The following is a 13,506-nucleotide window of genomic DNA, read 5'->3' on the forward strand; positions in this document are numbered from 1 at the left end:
GTGATGATTTGCATGATGAACCTATACCTCAACCTGAGGTGCCAGATGTTGAAGTTTAACCTGAACCACCAGTTGAGCCTGAATTGAGAAGATCTATTAGAGAGCGTCATCCTTCTCAAAAATACTCTCCTCATGAGTATGTGATGAACACTGAGACTGGGGAGCCAGAAAGCTACCAGAAAGCTATGTCTGATGAGCATAAGGAAGATTGGTTGAAGGCCATGCAAGAAGAAATGAAATCCTTGCATGATAATAATACTTTTGAATTGGTGAAGTTGCCGAAGGGTAAGAGAGCATTCAAGAATAAATGGGTGTTCAAGTTGAAAGCAGATGAAAATGTCTCACGGCCAAGGTACAAAACTTGATTGGTTGTGAAAGGTTTTGAACAAAAGAAAGGTATTGATTTTGAGGAGATTTTCTCTCCAGTTGTAAAGATATCCTCTATTCGAGTTGTGCTTGGATTGGCGGCTATTTTGAATTTAGAGGTTGAGCAGCTTGATGTGAAGACTGCATTCCTTCAGGGTAACATAGATAAAGAAACTTATATGGAGCAACCAGAGGGTTTCGAGGTTAAAGGAAAGGAGCATCTTGTATGCAAGTTGAAGAAGAGCTTATATGGGCTGAAGCAAGCGCCAAGGTAGTGGTACACGAAGTTTGATTCCTTCATGGAAGGTCATGGGTATAGTGAAACTTCTTCTGATCATTGTGTGTATGTTAAGAAATTTTCTGATAGTGATTTTATAATTCTTTTGCTTTATGTTGATGACATGTTGATTGTTGGTCATGACACTAAGAAGATTGGAAGTCTTAAGAAAGACTTAAACAGATCCTTTGCTATGAAGGATTTGGGTCCTGCAAAGAAAATCTTTGGCATGAGTATCACTTATGACAGGAAGAATGGAAAACTGTGGTTGTTGCAACAGAAGTACATTGAGAAGGTTTTAGAGAGGTTTAGTATGAGTAATTCTAAACCTGTTAGTACTCCATTTGCTAGTCATTTCAAGCTGAGTTTGCAGCAATGTCCTACAAGTGAGAAAGAGAAAGCAAAAATGAAGAAGATTCCATATGCATTTGCAGTTGGCAGTTTGATGTATGCTATGGTTTGCACCAGGCTGGATATTGCTCATGCAGTTAGAGTTGTTAGTCGGTTTCTCTCTAATCCTGGCAAGGAACACTGGCAAGCAGCGAAGTGGATTCTCAGATACCTTAATGGTACTTCCAGAGTTTGTTTGTGCTTTGGAAGTGGCCAACCTGTGTTGGATGGTTACACAGATGCGGATATGGTTGGGGATATTGATTCAAGAAATTCTACTTCTGGTTATATGATGACTTTTGCAGGGGGAGCTGTGTCGTGGCAATCTCGACTTCAGAAATGTGTTACTTTGTCTACTATAGAGGCAGAATACATTGCTGTTGTTGAAGCTTCTAAGGAACTCTTGTGGATGAAGAAATTTCTACAAGAGTTAGGCATAAATCAAGAGAAGTTTGTGTTATTCTGTGACAGTCAGAGTGCTATCCATCTCAGCAAGAATCCGATGTTTCATTCCAGATCGAAGCACATAGAGGTGAGGTATCATTGGATACGTCAAGCGCTTGAGATGAAGTCATGCACTTGAGAAGATCCATACTGATGATAATGGTTCAGATATGATGACTAAAAGTTTACCTACAGTAAAGTTTGATTCCTGCAAAGAGAAGGCGGGCTTGGTGGAGCAGCCTATCCCCACTTGAGTTGGTGAGAGAGAGATTTGTTGGTGGGTCCCCAACCAAGTGGGGCCCACAACTTTTAAAACAAAAAAAAAACTAAAGAATGAAAGAAAGTGGCGTATAAGCCACGGAGGGAGAGAGAACGAGAGGCTTCCTCTCTCATTTACAAACAAAAGGAAAAAAGGAACAGTGCGGTGTCGAAGAGAAGAGAAAATTGGGGGAAAAGAGCAAAGCTATTTTGATCCAATTGAACCGGTAAACTTGCTCCATTTCTTATGAAATTTTAGTATGTTATTCCTGGTGTAAAGATGAACATTAGGATATAACTTGCTAGTTGTATTGCCTTCTCTTTTGCCTGATTTGAGATACCCACTTTTGTGGAGGGTTTATATTGATTCCATCAGTTTTGATGATGTATTTTGTTGATTGTTGAGATGCCCTAGTGTCACTAGGAAGACTGTTTGTGTACCCATTATTCTTATAGTGAAAGATTTTTCTGGAGTAGGTCCCGTGATTTTTTGTCCCTCTTTTGGGGATTTTCCTACGTTAAAATTCTTGTGTCTGATTATTTAATTTCTATCATTATATTTGCTGCTTGGAGTATCCTTTGGTATTACCTATTTAATTGCATAGGTTATGGTGAAAGACTCTTATGGTTATAGCCTATTGTTTAACCAATTGTCTATTCTCAATATTGAAGCTCTTATGGTTTGAAAAGACTCTTCAATCGGTTGAGTATTAATGGTTATAGCCTATAGGATTCTTGGGAGTTGGCCGCTATAGGTTGTGATATAAATGAAGAGATCAGAAACGTATTTATATATTACTGAATAGAATTGGTTTTTATATAAACAAAAGCGTCAAAGTACTAATTTATAATCTTGGATTAATAGTAAAAAACTTTTTACATTGAGAAATTCTTGGATCATTTTTTATCTGTGACATGTTTTATATAACATAACATATACATATACAGGCGTAGGGTGCGACTTGGTTGAATACGATTGAAATTCAGCTTGCACAAATACGAATTCGATTGGCAACTATACCCAATCGAGTTAGATCGGGTTGAATACCTACGAATATAGTATAATGTTGCCACCTCTACGTGTGCAATATAAAACTTAAGTCATCACTCATCAAACTACAAACAGATTTTGTCTTTAACTTTTTCTTCAAGAATTACCTTCTCAAAATACATGAAAAAATAAATTTAAAAGAGATATTAATATCATCATAAAAAATTTTCTAGATTCAAAATTGCACATTTTAAATTATAAAAAATATAAGAGAGAATTAATCGTATTTTTTCTCTAAAATTCTACAGAAAAAAAAATTAATTATGTCATAATTCATCCTAAAAAGCTAATTTTTTTTTAGAGATAAATAAATATAGTGTATTACTCACTAATATAAATAGATTAAATATTTTTTATTAATGTGAAAATTAAAAATCTGAAGATCAAATTTTATGATAAAATTTAAGCATGCAAATTTGACCTTCAAATTTTTTATTTTAAAAATATTCTTTTAATTATCCACAATTTTATAATACACCATTGATCTTCACAATACAGCAAAACACACTCTTATCCAATATTAAAAATAAAAAACGTCATTAAAACCCCGATCAATAAAATTATTTTTCATTCACTTTTTTTTTAACAATACTGAAAACAGAAAATAATGACAACAAAAAAATAAATAAATCAAACTAATTATACCCTAATTTTCTTTAACCCCAATGTTGGATAAGCTGGTCTGCAAACATTATCATTGATAGACCATATCTGGCGTCAATCTATATATTATGTAGAGTAAGGACAATCATTGATATTCAAATGGCAACACATCTGTACAAACTAGAGTTAAAACATGGAAGATTAACTGACACTAGCAGTTCTCCGAAACGACATGCATGTACAAAAATATAAGAGTTCACCTGCATTATAAAGATGGGGTAAAAATGGTCAAAAATGGAAATTCAGGTCTATCATTCTTTGGATGCAATAGCCCATAATTGACACCTTTCATCCCAAAGTTCAAAAATAATACTAAATAATCAATAAAGGGCTCAGGCGTCCAAATTTTAGCATCCTATTCAAACTTCATTTCCTAGTGTTGCAACTTGTTATGGCCTGCAAAATTGTGTTCCAATAAGCAAGGCTACATCTACTTCACTTCCTACTCCTGAGTCCTGAGAATGATAGTTACTCCTTTGCCAATCATTGTTTTATGCGTGTTCCTTAATCCAAAACAAAAAAAAAGTGAGCTTTCACTATTACTACAAATTCCCACCAAACCAACAAGTAAAGATTAATTAAAAAAAAAAAGTGTCACTATTACTACCAAAGCAGGGAAGCATTGTCATTCAAATTTGCAGCTTCACAAAACTGTTAAGGATATACAGATTTCACAAGGTTCAGAGCAAGCACGCAAAAGAATATTCAAATAAAAGGGTTCATTGCCTATTAAATATGCCATGACCCAATAACCAAATACTCCCCTTCATTGTCAGGAAACACTGATCTTCTAAATTACCGCTCCAAATCGACAGTATTTTGACACGGTGGTAATAATATTTTGTACATTCTCAAATAGACAGTTTAATTGCGAAACACAGAGAGAGAGAGAAGCAGTTAATACTACTACTTGTAAAACACACGCATGGCATTAGATTATCGTAGAATTTCAACACTATGTGACACATCATGACTACCGCCAAAATTTAATTTAAATAATCCAAGTGACATCCACAAACCTAATTAATCAGAACCTATCAACAAAACAAAACAGCACAGACATCAACTCCTGACATCTTGCAAGATATTGTTGACAAGTGTTCTATAAAATAAGATGATCACATCAAACATTCAATTAGAAGTTTAACGTACGGCAAAAGGAAAAGAAATCTACCTCTTCATTCTCTGCTGCTATCAATCAGCAGCCCCTGCTTCTTTGACATCAATGGCAAAAGCATACTCCTGATCACAGCCCATGAATGAATCACACATGAAGTAAAGGGTATAGGATTTCTTTCCAGCATCAGCGGGAGCAGCAAACTCCAGTTTGGCTTTTAGCTTCCGCTGAAGCGAAACCCGTTTAATGGCAAGCAACAAGTTGTGTTTGGTGTCACCAACAACAAGCCACCATCCCTCCTCCTTGGATTTTGGATACCTGGGAGCATCAACAGGTCCTACTTCTGCCTGATCCCGTTCGAGAGTGACTTGTATTGTGACATCTTCCCCAGCCCGCACGTCACTGTCTATCACCTCATATGACAAATCAATATTGGGGAAATGATTACAAAATCTGGCAATATCAAACAACTGGGAATCTGGCATGCCCAACAACTCCCGCCTTTCATCATCGTCCATCTCTAATAAATCAAACACAGTTTCTATACTCTTCCCTGGGTTCTCCTGGCATTTCTTAGCCAGATCCTTAGTAAAGTGAGGAAGTTGTAATAGCATGGAGTCACGTTCCCACATTCCTTGAGTAACCATTTGACTAACTTCCATGGCAAGAAGAGCCAAGCTTAGCCAACCATTACTTGATATTACATCTACCATTGCCTGAAGCAATCTATTTGCAGAAAGAAGAACCTCCCTCTGGTCCAGTGCAAGATTTCCCCCGACAAATTGCCTAGAGAAGTGGGCCTGCAGCAAAGCATTAGCTTTAACATGTGGGTCTGTGACTCGGGGGTTTTCAAAGGAAAACCTTTGGTGATTGATTAATCTGCGAACCACCTCTTCCTCCCCAGGTCGTATTGGAAGCTGAGCATACTCAGAAGCTGAAGACAGAACCTCCAAAAGACCCTTCATTTTTGTCTTTGAAGTCAAAGATGATGAAAACCGCTCAATTGTTGTGTAACTGATGTAATAATATGAAGCAATCATACCAAGATTGAGTGGAGAAAGATCCATGTCATCCTCGATCAGAATACACTTGCTCGCTTCCAAATCACTCAATGTATTTTCCACAAGCTCTGAAAGGTGATCAGAAAGATGTCTGTGACTAACTCCTTGTAGATTGTAATAGTTGGGATTTTGTGTGAGCCGCCTGTACATGAATGTCCATGTGAGATAATCTACAGCATCTTGCTTATTCTCAATAACCCCAGCAACAATTTCAGCATTCAAGTTATCATGCAAGAAGTGATGAAGGTGGCTCTCAACAGGGAAAGCTTCGTATAAAAATTTCTTGTAGTATTCTTTACGGGGTGCATGGCACAAGATGACACATTTCCCAGAATTATCTACCAAAGGCCGGCTGGCATGACCAATCATCTGCAGAAGATCAGTAACAGGGTAATCTGACTGTGCATTTTCACGCCCATCGTAATACTGTGTGCCCATCACAACTACCAAGTGAGCTGACAATGTCACTCCCCAACACATAGAACTACTCAAAACACACACCTGAATCCAGCCAGCTTCAAACAGTTGGGTCACGATATCATAATCCAGATTGTTTAAGCCCTCATGCAAGTATCCCACTCCTTCTTGTAAAGTGGCGTTCAACATTTTATCACTAATCTTGTCAAGAAAAGGTTTAAGCTCTTCTGGGGACCGCAATAAGAATGGCTTCTCTGTGCTGTCTGCACCCGAGTATGTAATCAGATCCACAGCTGTCGTGTGCACATGCTTCCTTGTAGGCACAAATACAAGAGCAGGTTTAGCATTCTTGGCATGCTGAACAATTGCAGCGGAAGTTGGTTTCGTCATTGCTTGCATCCTTGCCTCAAAATTGGCAATGTCTACACCTTGAATGTGTATTTCCAAAGGTACAGGACGAACGCCGGGGGGGAAGTTGAAAAGACCATGGGAAGTAGCTCCAATCCATTCTCCTAGATCCTTGGCATTTGCAAGAGAGGTAGACAAAGCCACAATACGAATCTTGTTTTCAACCTGACTAGCAATATATCTCATCCTCGAAACAATGACTTCCAAAACAGGACCACCTTGACCTCCAATTAAGTGGAGTTCATCAATGATGAAAAGACTAACCTGCTGCACATGTTTCCTCTGTTTCCAGCGGCGGGATAAAGCATCCCACTTCTCTGGGGTGCTAATGATAATCTGACCTTTCTCAAGTAGCTTCAAATCAGTTGCTGTTTCTCCAGTCAATTGAACCACCTTCAATTCAAGACCATCTTTACCAAATTTCTTCTCCCAATCATGATACCGTTCCTTGGCAAGAGCTTCAATAGGTGCAATATAAACAACACGCATGACACTATCAGGCCCTTTCTGATGATTCCTCAAAATAGCGAATTCTGCACAGATGGTCTTACCACTTCCTGTTGGTGCAGCAACTAATACATTGTCATCAGAATTATACAGAACTGTGAATACTTGGGTCTGAATAGGATTGAAATGCTTGAAATCCCGATAAAGTGCTTCATACTTTGGATTTCTCAATGCAGTCACAGGCAGTGGTTGCAGGTCCAAGAGTTCAGTTGGGGGAGGGTACTTTTCAGGTAAGATAAGGTGCCTGAAGGAAACAGGTAGAACAGTCTCTGACCCAAGCCATCTATCTGAAACAACATGGATGAAGTATTGAGGAGGAAGAGGTTCGTAGATTGGAACTGTGAAATTCAGCGTATGATCCTCATCAATAAACTGTTTTTTCAGCATAAAATTCTCATGATGAAGGATATATTCACCGTCATTGTCCTCAACAATCACCCAAAAGAGCTCAACATAACCATGAATTCTGTCATCCCATGCAAAATCTGGAGTTATTGTGAGTTCAACCCTCAGAACTGTCCGAGTAATAGGCTGCACATGAGCTGCAAGGTTCAGTTTTGGAAATTGATGGATATATTTATGAAGCATCCTTCCCATCTTCGGAGCACGAATGAGTTCACCTATCTCTTGTGATGATAGGTCATAATACCTCTCCCAAGCCAAATCTTTCTTCTCCAACTTCGTTAATACATCACTAGGGATACCATTGAACTGACGAAGAGGTGTTTGGACACTCCACATCCTCTTCGTCACCATCTTGCACAAGTTCAGAGCCTTTTCAGCCAACTGTGCCCATCCACGTTTCAGTACAATCTCAAAAAGTGCCCGCAAAAGGCGTCCAGCACTCTGAAAGAACAAACAATAAAAATCAGTACAATACTAGCAAATTGCAAAATTTAATCTTCATATACATTAACAGTAATTTCATGAAATTGTGATTTTGAGCCTTTTTGGTATTTTTATCATTTCCTCCCTTTCAATTAATTGTAGTTGCATTCATAATGAGGTTAATTTCGTGTTAAGGAATTGATAATGGATATGAAAAGAAAAATCAGTTTGTATCTGGGTTTGCATTTAAAAAAAAAAAAAAAGTGATCAACATAACTGTACCAAGTTATAAAATACAGGCATGTACATTATAGGGAAAATTAAACATATTCTAATATCACAATTTCAATTTATTTTGAAGTTCATATAAAATATTTTTTAGTTCATAATTTTTGAAAACAATGACACGTAATATGATGCATAATAAATAAAATTAAGTTCCTTTTTTATTTACTTAAAGATATTTCACGTTTAAATTATTTTTAAATTGATATTTACTTATTCTAAAAGTTTTAACAATTTGAAAATTGGCAAATCAAACGGATTTTCAATGTTTTCAAGCTTTTGAAGATAGAAAATATAGTCAAACCAAACATGTTTCCTAGAACTTGAAAATATGAAAATAAAATCTGTTTCAGAAAATGAAAACATGTTTTCTTATTTCTTTAACCAAATTGACCATTAATATCTCAATAGAATAGAACACAGTCTAACCTGAGTTATGAAAACCATATCAGATGTTAGTGAAAGCCCTTCAAGCTTTAACTGTGAAATGTATGTTTGAAGCAAAACATTGATTTTCACACTTGGCTCTTCCAAACTCTCCTTGATGGGAATGGGAACACGGTCTAAAAGCTTTGCTAGCTCCATCTTCTCATCCTGCCTTACCGTCACATACTTGAATTCTTCACTCAGTGAGAACAATCGGCATAGCTCTATGTTTCCCATTGTAGGCTTCAAATGCTCGTTATATGTGGAGATGGTTCCATGTGTTATGTAGTAGTAACTCGCAATGCGACCCAAGTCAGTGACCTGAAAATACCCACTCTTCCTGTCATACTTCACCAAATTATTTCTATCCAAGATGGCTGCAGCTGTATGAATCTGCAAGATTTCAATCAGAGAGATTAAGATTAGCCATTAAACCAGCAAAAGACAGGAATGGGCAATACAAGAATACACATCCAAAACATCTGCATTAACATCACTCAAATTCGTCCACCATATTATCGAAAGAGAAAATCCCAATTCCAGGTAAAGGAGGTGAAAACAACAAAGTTTTGGTGGTGAAAACAACGAATTTTTCCTCAAGTGAAAAATAGAATGGAAACCATGTGGCGTCTTTGAAATAAAAATAGAAAGCATTTTCTGAAACTAAACAAACCTTAAGTTTCTCAGCCAATAATGAACTAGTAACCACTTTAAACAATTCTACACAAACCATGACTTGACAAGCATAAACATGACTAGAGAGACATTCCACACATTCACACACAAAACAGATAAACAATTAATGGAAAGAAAAAGAAAACCCATAATAAATAAACCAGTGTTGGGTTAAAAGATAAAAATAACTAAATAAAACAAACCAAATAAAGGCAAAGAAATCACTTTGGTTCAGGTAAATGATGCATAACGACACAATGAAAGCATATATTGCAGTGCAACATCAAGTTTTTCTTGGCCGATGAAGATCTAGTACCCTTTAAATAATTCTACAGAAACCATGACACTGACAAGCATAAACATGACTACAAAGCCGATCCATATATATGTTGGGTGCGCGCACACAAACAAATGAAAGGGAAGGGGGAAAAGGTTCTTAATGAATAAACAGAAAAAGAAAGTGTCAAGTAAAAACTTATAAAACAAAACCAAATAATGAGACATCTTTTTGGTTCATGTAATAATGCATTATGATACAATTAAAACTTATATTGCAGTGATACTTACCAAATCAGCTCTTCTTTCCTCCAATCTTATATCTCTTGTCAGCACATCAGGTTCTACACCATAAAGTGAAGGATTACGCAACATGCGGACAAACAAGTAAGTATGTACAAGCCAATCACAGGCTTCTCTAGCATTTTGGACAGTACCAAGAACAATTTCTGCATTCAGCTGATCAGCCAACTTGGACACAAACTGGCTCTCAATAGGAAGTTGCTGATTCATAAGTGAGAGGTAATACTGCAACTCACTATGGCTAGTAACAATTATTCCTTCACCATAAGAGTCGTACTGGGGCCTTCCAGCACGACCCAGCATCTGCATCACATCAAGAGGGCTCAGTTCAGTCCATGCTCCCTTATCCGGATTGTAAATCTGTGTTCCCTTAATTATCACCGTGTGAGCTGGAAGATTCACACCCCAGGCAAGGGTTGCAGTGGATACCAAAACTTGCACATGCCCATCAGCAAAGAGATCCTCAACAAGCTGACGATCTGTCCTGGTCAAACCGGCATGATGAATTGCAAAACCATATGGCAGAAGATCCTTAAGATCATTGCTCTTCACAAGGTCAGTATGAGTATGAAGAATCTCCCGACTTGCACTATCTTCTTTAAGGAATCTACCAAGAGTATCTTTTGCAAGAGCAGTATCTCTGATGGCTTTAGCTGTTTTAGCAGTTTCTATCCTTGAATGTACAAATATAAGAACTTGATGTTTTCCTGCCACAGCCATAACTTTCTCATAGCAAATATCATTCATCAACTGGAACCTCTGAAGCGGCTTCTTTACTGTGATTCCAACATACTGTTGAGAAAGGGGAACAGGCCTATAACTATTATCAAAATAGAACAACCCCTTCTCCAGTTCAACTCGTAAAAATAGTGCCACATCTTCATAATTAGGGAGAGTAGCAGACAAACCCACCAACCGAATATGCTCTCCTGTGGTTGCAATCTGCCTTAGTGTTCTAGCAACAATGCTTTCAAGAACAGGACCTCTATTATCATGAAGAAGATGGATCTCATCAATGATAACTAGTTTCACAAGCTGTGTGTAAGTACGATCTCCTGACTTCCGAGTGATAATATCCCACTTCTCAGGTGTTGTCACAATAATTTGAGTCTCCTCTATCTGTTGTCGGGTTAACGAATGATCTCCACTGAGCTCCCTAACTTTAACATCATAACTCTGCAGCCGATTGGATAAATTCCCAACAACCTCAGCTACAAGGGCTTTCATAGGTGCAACATAAACAATTTTGTATGCACTATGATCAGTTGAACCATCATCTGGATTTCTAGGCAGGGCAATCTGATGGAGAATTGTGAGGACCGCCACATTAGTTTTACCAGCCCCAGTTGGAGCACAAAGAAGAAGATTGTCAGGCTTGAAAAGAGCAGTCTCGTAAACCTGGCTCTGAACCCTATTCAACTGTGTCATTCCTTTAAAGGCTGGTTGTGCCCAGTCCGGCATAGAAGATATCTTAACAAGCTTCTCATTCTCCTTAAGTGGTTTAGCCTTCAAAGCCGGCACATGAATTTCTTCATAACCCTTGCTGAGATGCCTATAGGACCCATCTGGAAGGTCACACTTCTTTTTTGCCATAAACAAACCACCTTGTGCAAAAGCAAGGTTATCTAGATCAAGCATCTGACGCTGACCTTTCAACCATCCACTCTCTGCATCTCTATCAGCAAGCCCCCTCCTGCTCTTCTCCCTGTCCCTGTCCCCATCACCGCCGGTATCGTCCCTCAACCTACGTGCCTCTTCCCTTATACTCTTCTCCAAGTTCTTCTGCCTCTCCTTCGCAGAGGCCCTTGTTGCATGCAACTGCTCCAAAATAGGCTGCAAATCTGTCCCCTTCATTTCCTCCTCAATCTTCTCTCTTTCCGCCTGGTCCTGTGCCCTTGCCAACTTGGTACACCACACTATCTTCAACCTGTTCCTTAAAAGGAACTTAATGAGACTGAACTTATCAAACTCAAGATGGATCAACAGCTTGTTCTCAACTTCTCTGTCATCACCTTCAGCCAGAATCTTTAGAACCTCTTCGGCGAGTTTCTGGCACTGCTGTGGATCAATCTGCTGCTCAAACGCCTGTGAAATCTTCCTCTGCAGCCAATAAGCATCTATATCCTGTACATTGAGACTCATTCCCTCATTTGCATCCTCCATATCTTCATCGTCAATACCACCACCCATTTGCATACCACCTGTTCCATTCGGTTCAGCAACATCATCCTCGTCCTCTTCCTCCTCCTGCACCTGATCAAGATCACTCTCATCATCATCATCCTCGTTCTCCTCAAATTCCACTGCCACACCAACATCATCATCAAGGCCATCATCTCCATCCATAGCCGAGGTACCATTAACAGCATCAGACCCCTCCTGAAAGTCTGTAATAAGCTTCCCAATAGAAACCAGCTGGTCAAACACTTGACTAGGAATAGGATTCAAAAGCTTCTCAATTTCCTTCTTCTTGTCCGGATTCTTAACAGCATCATTCTTGAGCACTGCAAGAATCTCATCAGCCGCGCCGCTAACAATGCTGAGAGGCTGCCCGCCAAGCTGCTGTTGAATGACACTCAGCATGGCCTCATAGGCAGCCCTAGTCTCTTTGGTCTTGGGCTGATACACGCCTTCCTCAGTGGCAGTGAGGACACTCTCTTCCTGGAGACGCCGGCGCTTGCTCTGTCGAGGTAGGGGATCGGTCAAAGGGTCACGCTCCTTCTTCTTCTTCTGGTTAGCCTTCTGAAGTTTCTCATCCAGCTCAGCGGGCCTGCCACGGTAGGCCCGGTCGCCAAAGCTCCTTGGGTCGATCTTCCCCCACAGTGACTCGGGTTCACCAGTGGGCTCGTGGGTTTCGCGGGGACGTGAGTCGGTGGTGAGGACCAAGCTCGAGTTGGCACGGTACTCGTACTGCTTGAACCGTGCGTGTGCCTCGGCACCACCACCAAGGTGCGACATTTTTCTCTACTCTCTTCAAATCCAAGTTAAAAGACGGACAAAAACCCTAACACTGCAAAATCAAAATTGAAAGCAAAAATGGATCAGAAAAGTATTGGATACAACCAATTGAAACAAAACCAGCAACATAAGAAAGACAATAAGATTGAAGCAATCGAAAGAAGAAAAAGTAATAATAAATGTGTCCAACTATGGAAACGGTAGCCTTGTTGGAGAGACGAAATAGGGGCATTGCTGGAGAAAGAATGGCGGCCGTTCGGATGTTCCTGAGAGAGAGACTGGGGACTTTGGAAGATTAGAGATTTGGAATAGGGTATTGGTAGGTAAGTGAATTGAGAATGGGTGGTGCAGTAGTGTTAAGCACGAAGAAGATGGCGGTTTATTTTGATGGCACGATGCATGGTATGTTGAAACTTGGAACCCAAGACACAACCTGTATTATTGTGTGGTAGGTAAAAAAATCTTCTAAGGTGTGAGAAAAAAAGATTAGACGAATTAAGAATCCTTCTATACTATCTTTTACTTTTTAATAAATTTTAATTACTAAATTAATTTATAAAATTTTATTTTGTTAGATAAATTAGTCTCACATATCATATTGTTTGATTATAACAAAACTGGTCTACAAATTTTAAAAATTTATATATTTCTATTAAATAATAATAGAAACTAATTTGCTCTTACATTGAAAAATATTTTATTTATTATGTGTAAAATAAAATTATATTATTAAATATAAATACAATAGTAAAAGTTTTTGTATTATATAAATTTAATCCATTCCAATTAAAAAAAT

General features: G+C 38.5%; 1 protein-coding gene across 1 annotated transcript; it reads right to left on the reverse strand.

The window, feature by feature from the left end:
- Window positions 1-4,643: 4,643 nt before the first annotated feature.
- Window positions 4,644-12,710, reverse strand: LOC130936083 (DExH-box ATP-dependent RNA helicase DExH12-like). The gene is made up of 3 exons (XM_057866065.1): window positions 9,741-12,710; window positions 8,502-8,891; window positions 4,644-7,805 (listed from the first exon to the last, which is right to left on the reverse strand). The coding sequence occupies exons 1-3, from the start codon at window positions 12,708-12,710 to the stop codon at window positions 4,644-4,646; spliced, it is 6,522 nt and encodes a 2,173-aa protein (XP_057722048.1).
- Window positions 12,711-13,506: the final 796 nt, after the last annotated feature.

The sequence above is a fragment of the Arachis stenosperma genome, chromosome 6, assembly GCF_014773155.1.
Source record: "Arachis stenosperma cultivar V10309 chromosome 6, arast.V10309.gnm1.PFL2, whole genome shotgun sequence".
Classification (NCBI taxonomy): Eukaryota; Viridiplantae; Streptophyta; class Magnoliopsida; order Fabales; family Fabaceae; genus Arachis; species Arachis stenosperma.

Coding starts and splice junctions, on each gene's coding strand:
- LOC130936083 (XM_057866065.1), bottom strand. CDS start 12,710: ATGTCGCACCTTGGTGGTGGTGCCGAGGCACACGCACGGTTCAAGCAG. Junction 8,892..9,740: donor AGGAAAGAAGAGCTGATTTG/GTAAGTATCACT, acceptor GAAATCTTGCAG/ATTCATACAGCTGCAGCCAT. Junction 7,806..8,501: donor ATATGGTTTTCATAACTCAG/GTTAGACTGTGT, acceptor TTGTTCTTTCAG/AGTGCTGGACGCCTTTTGCG.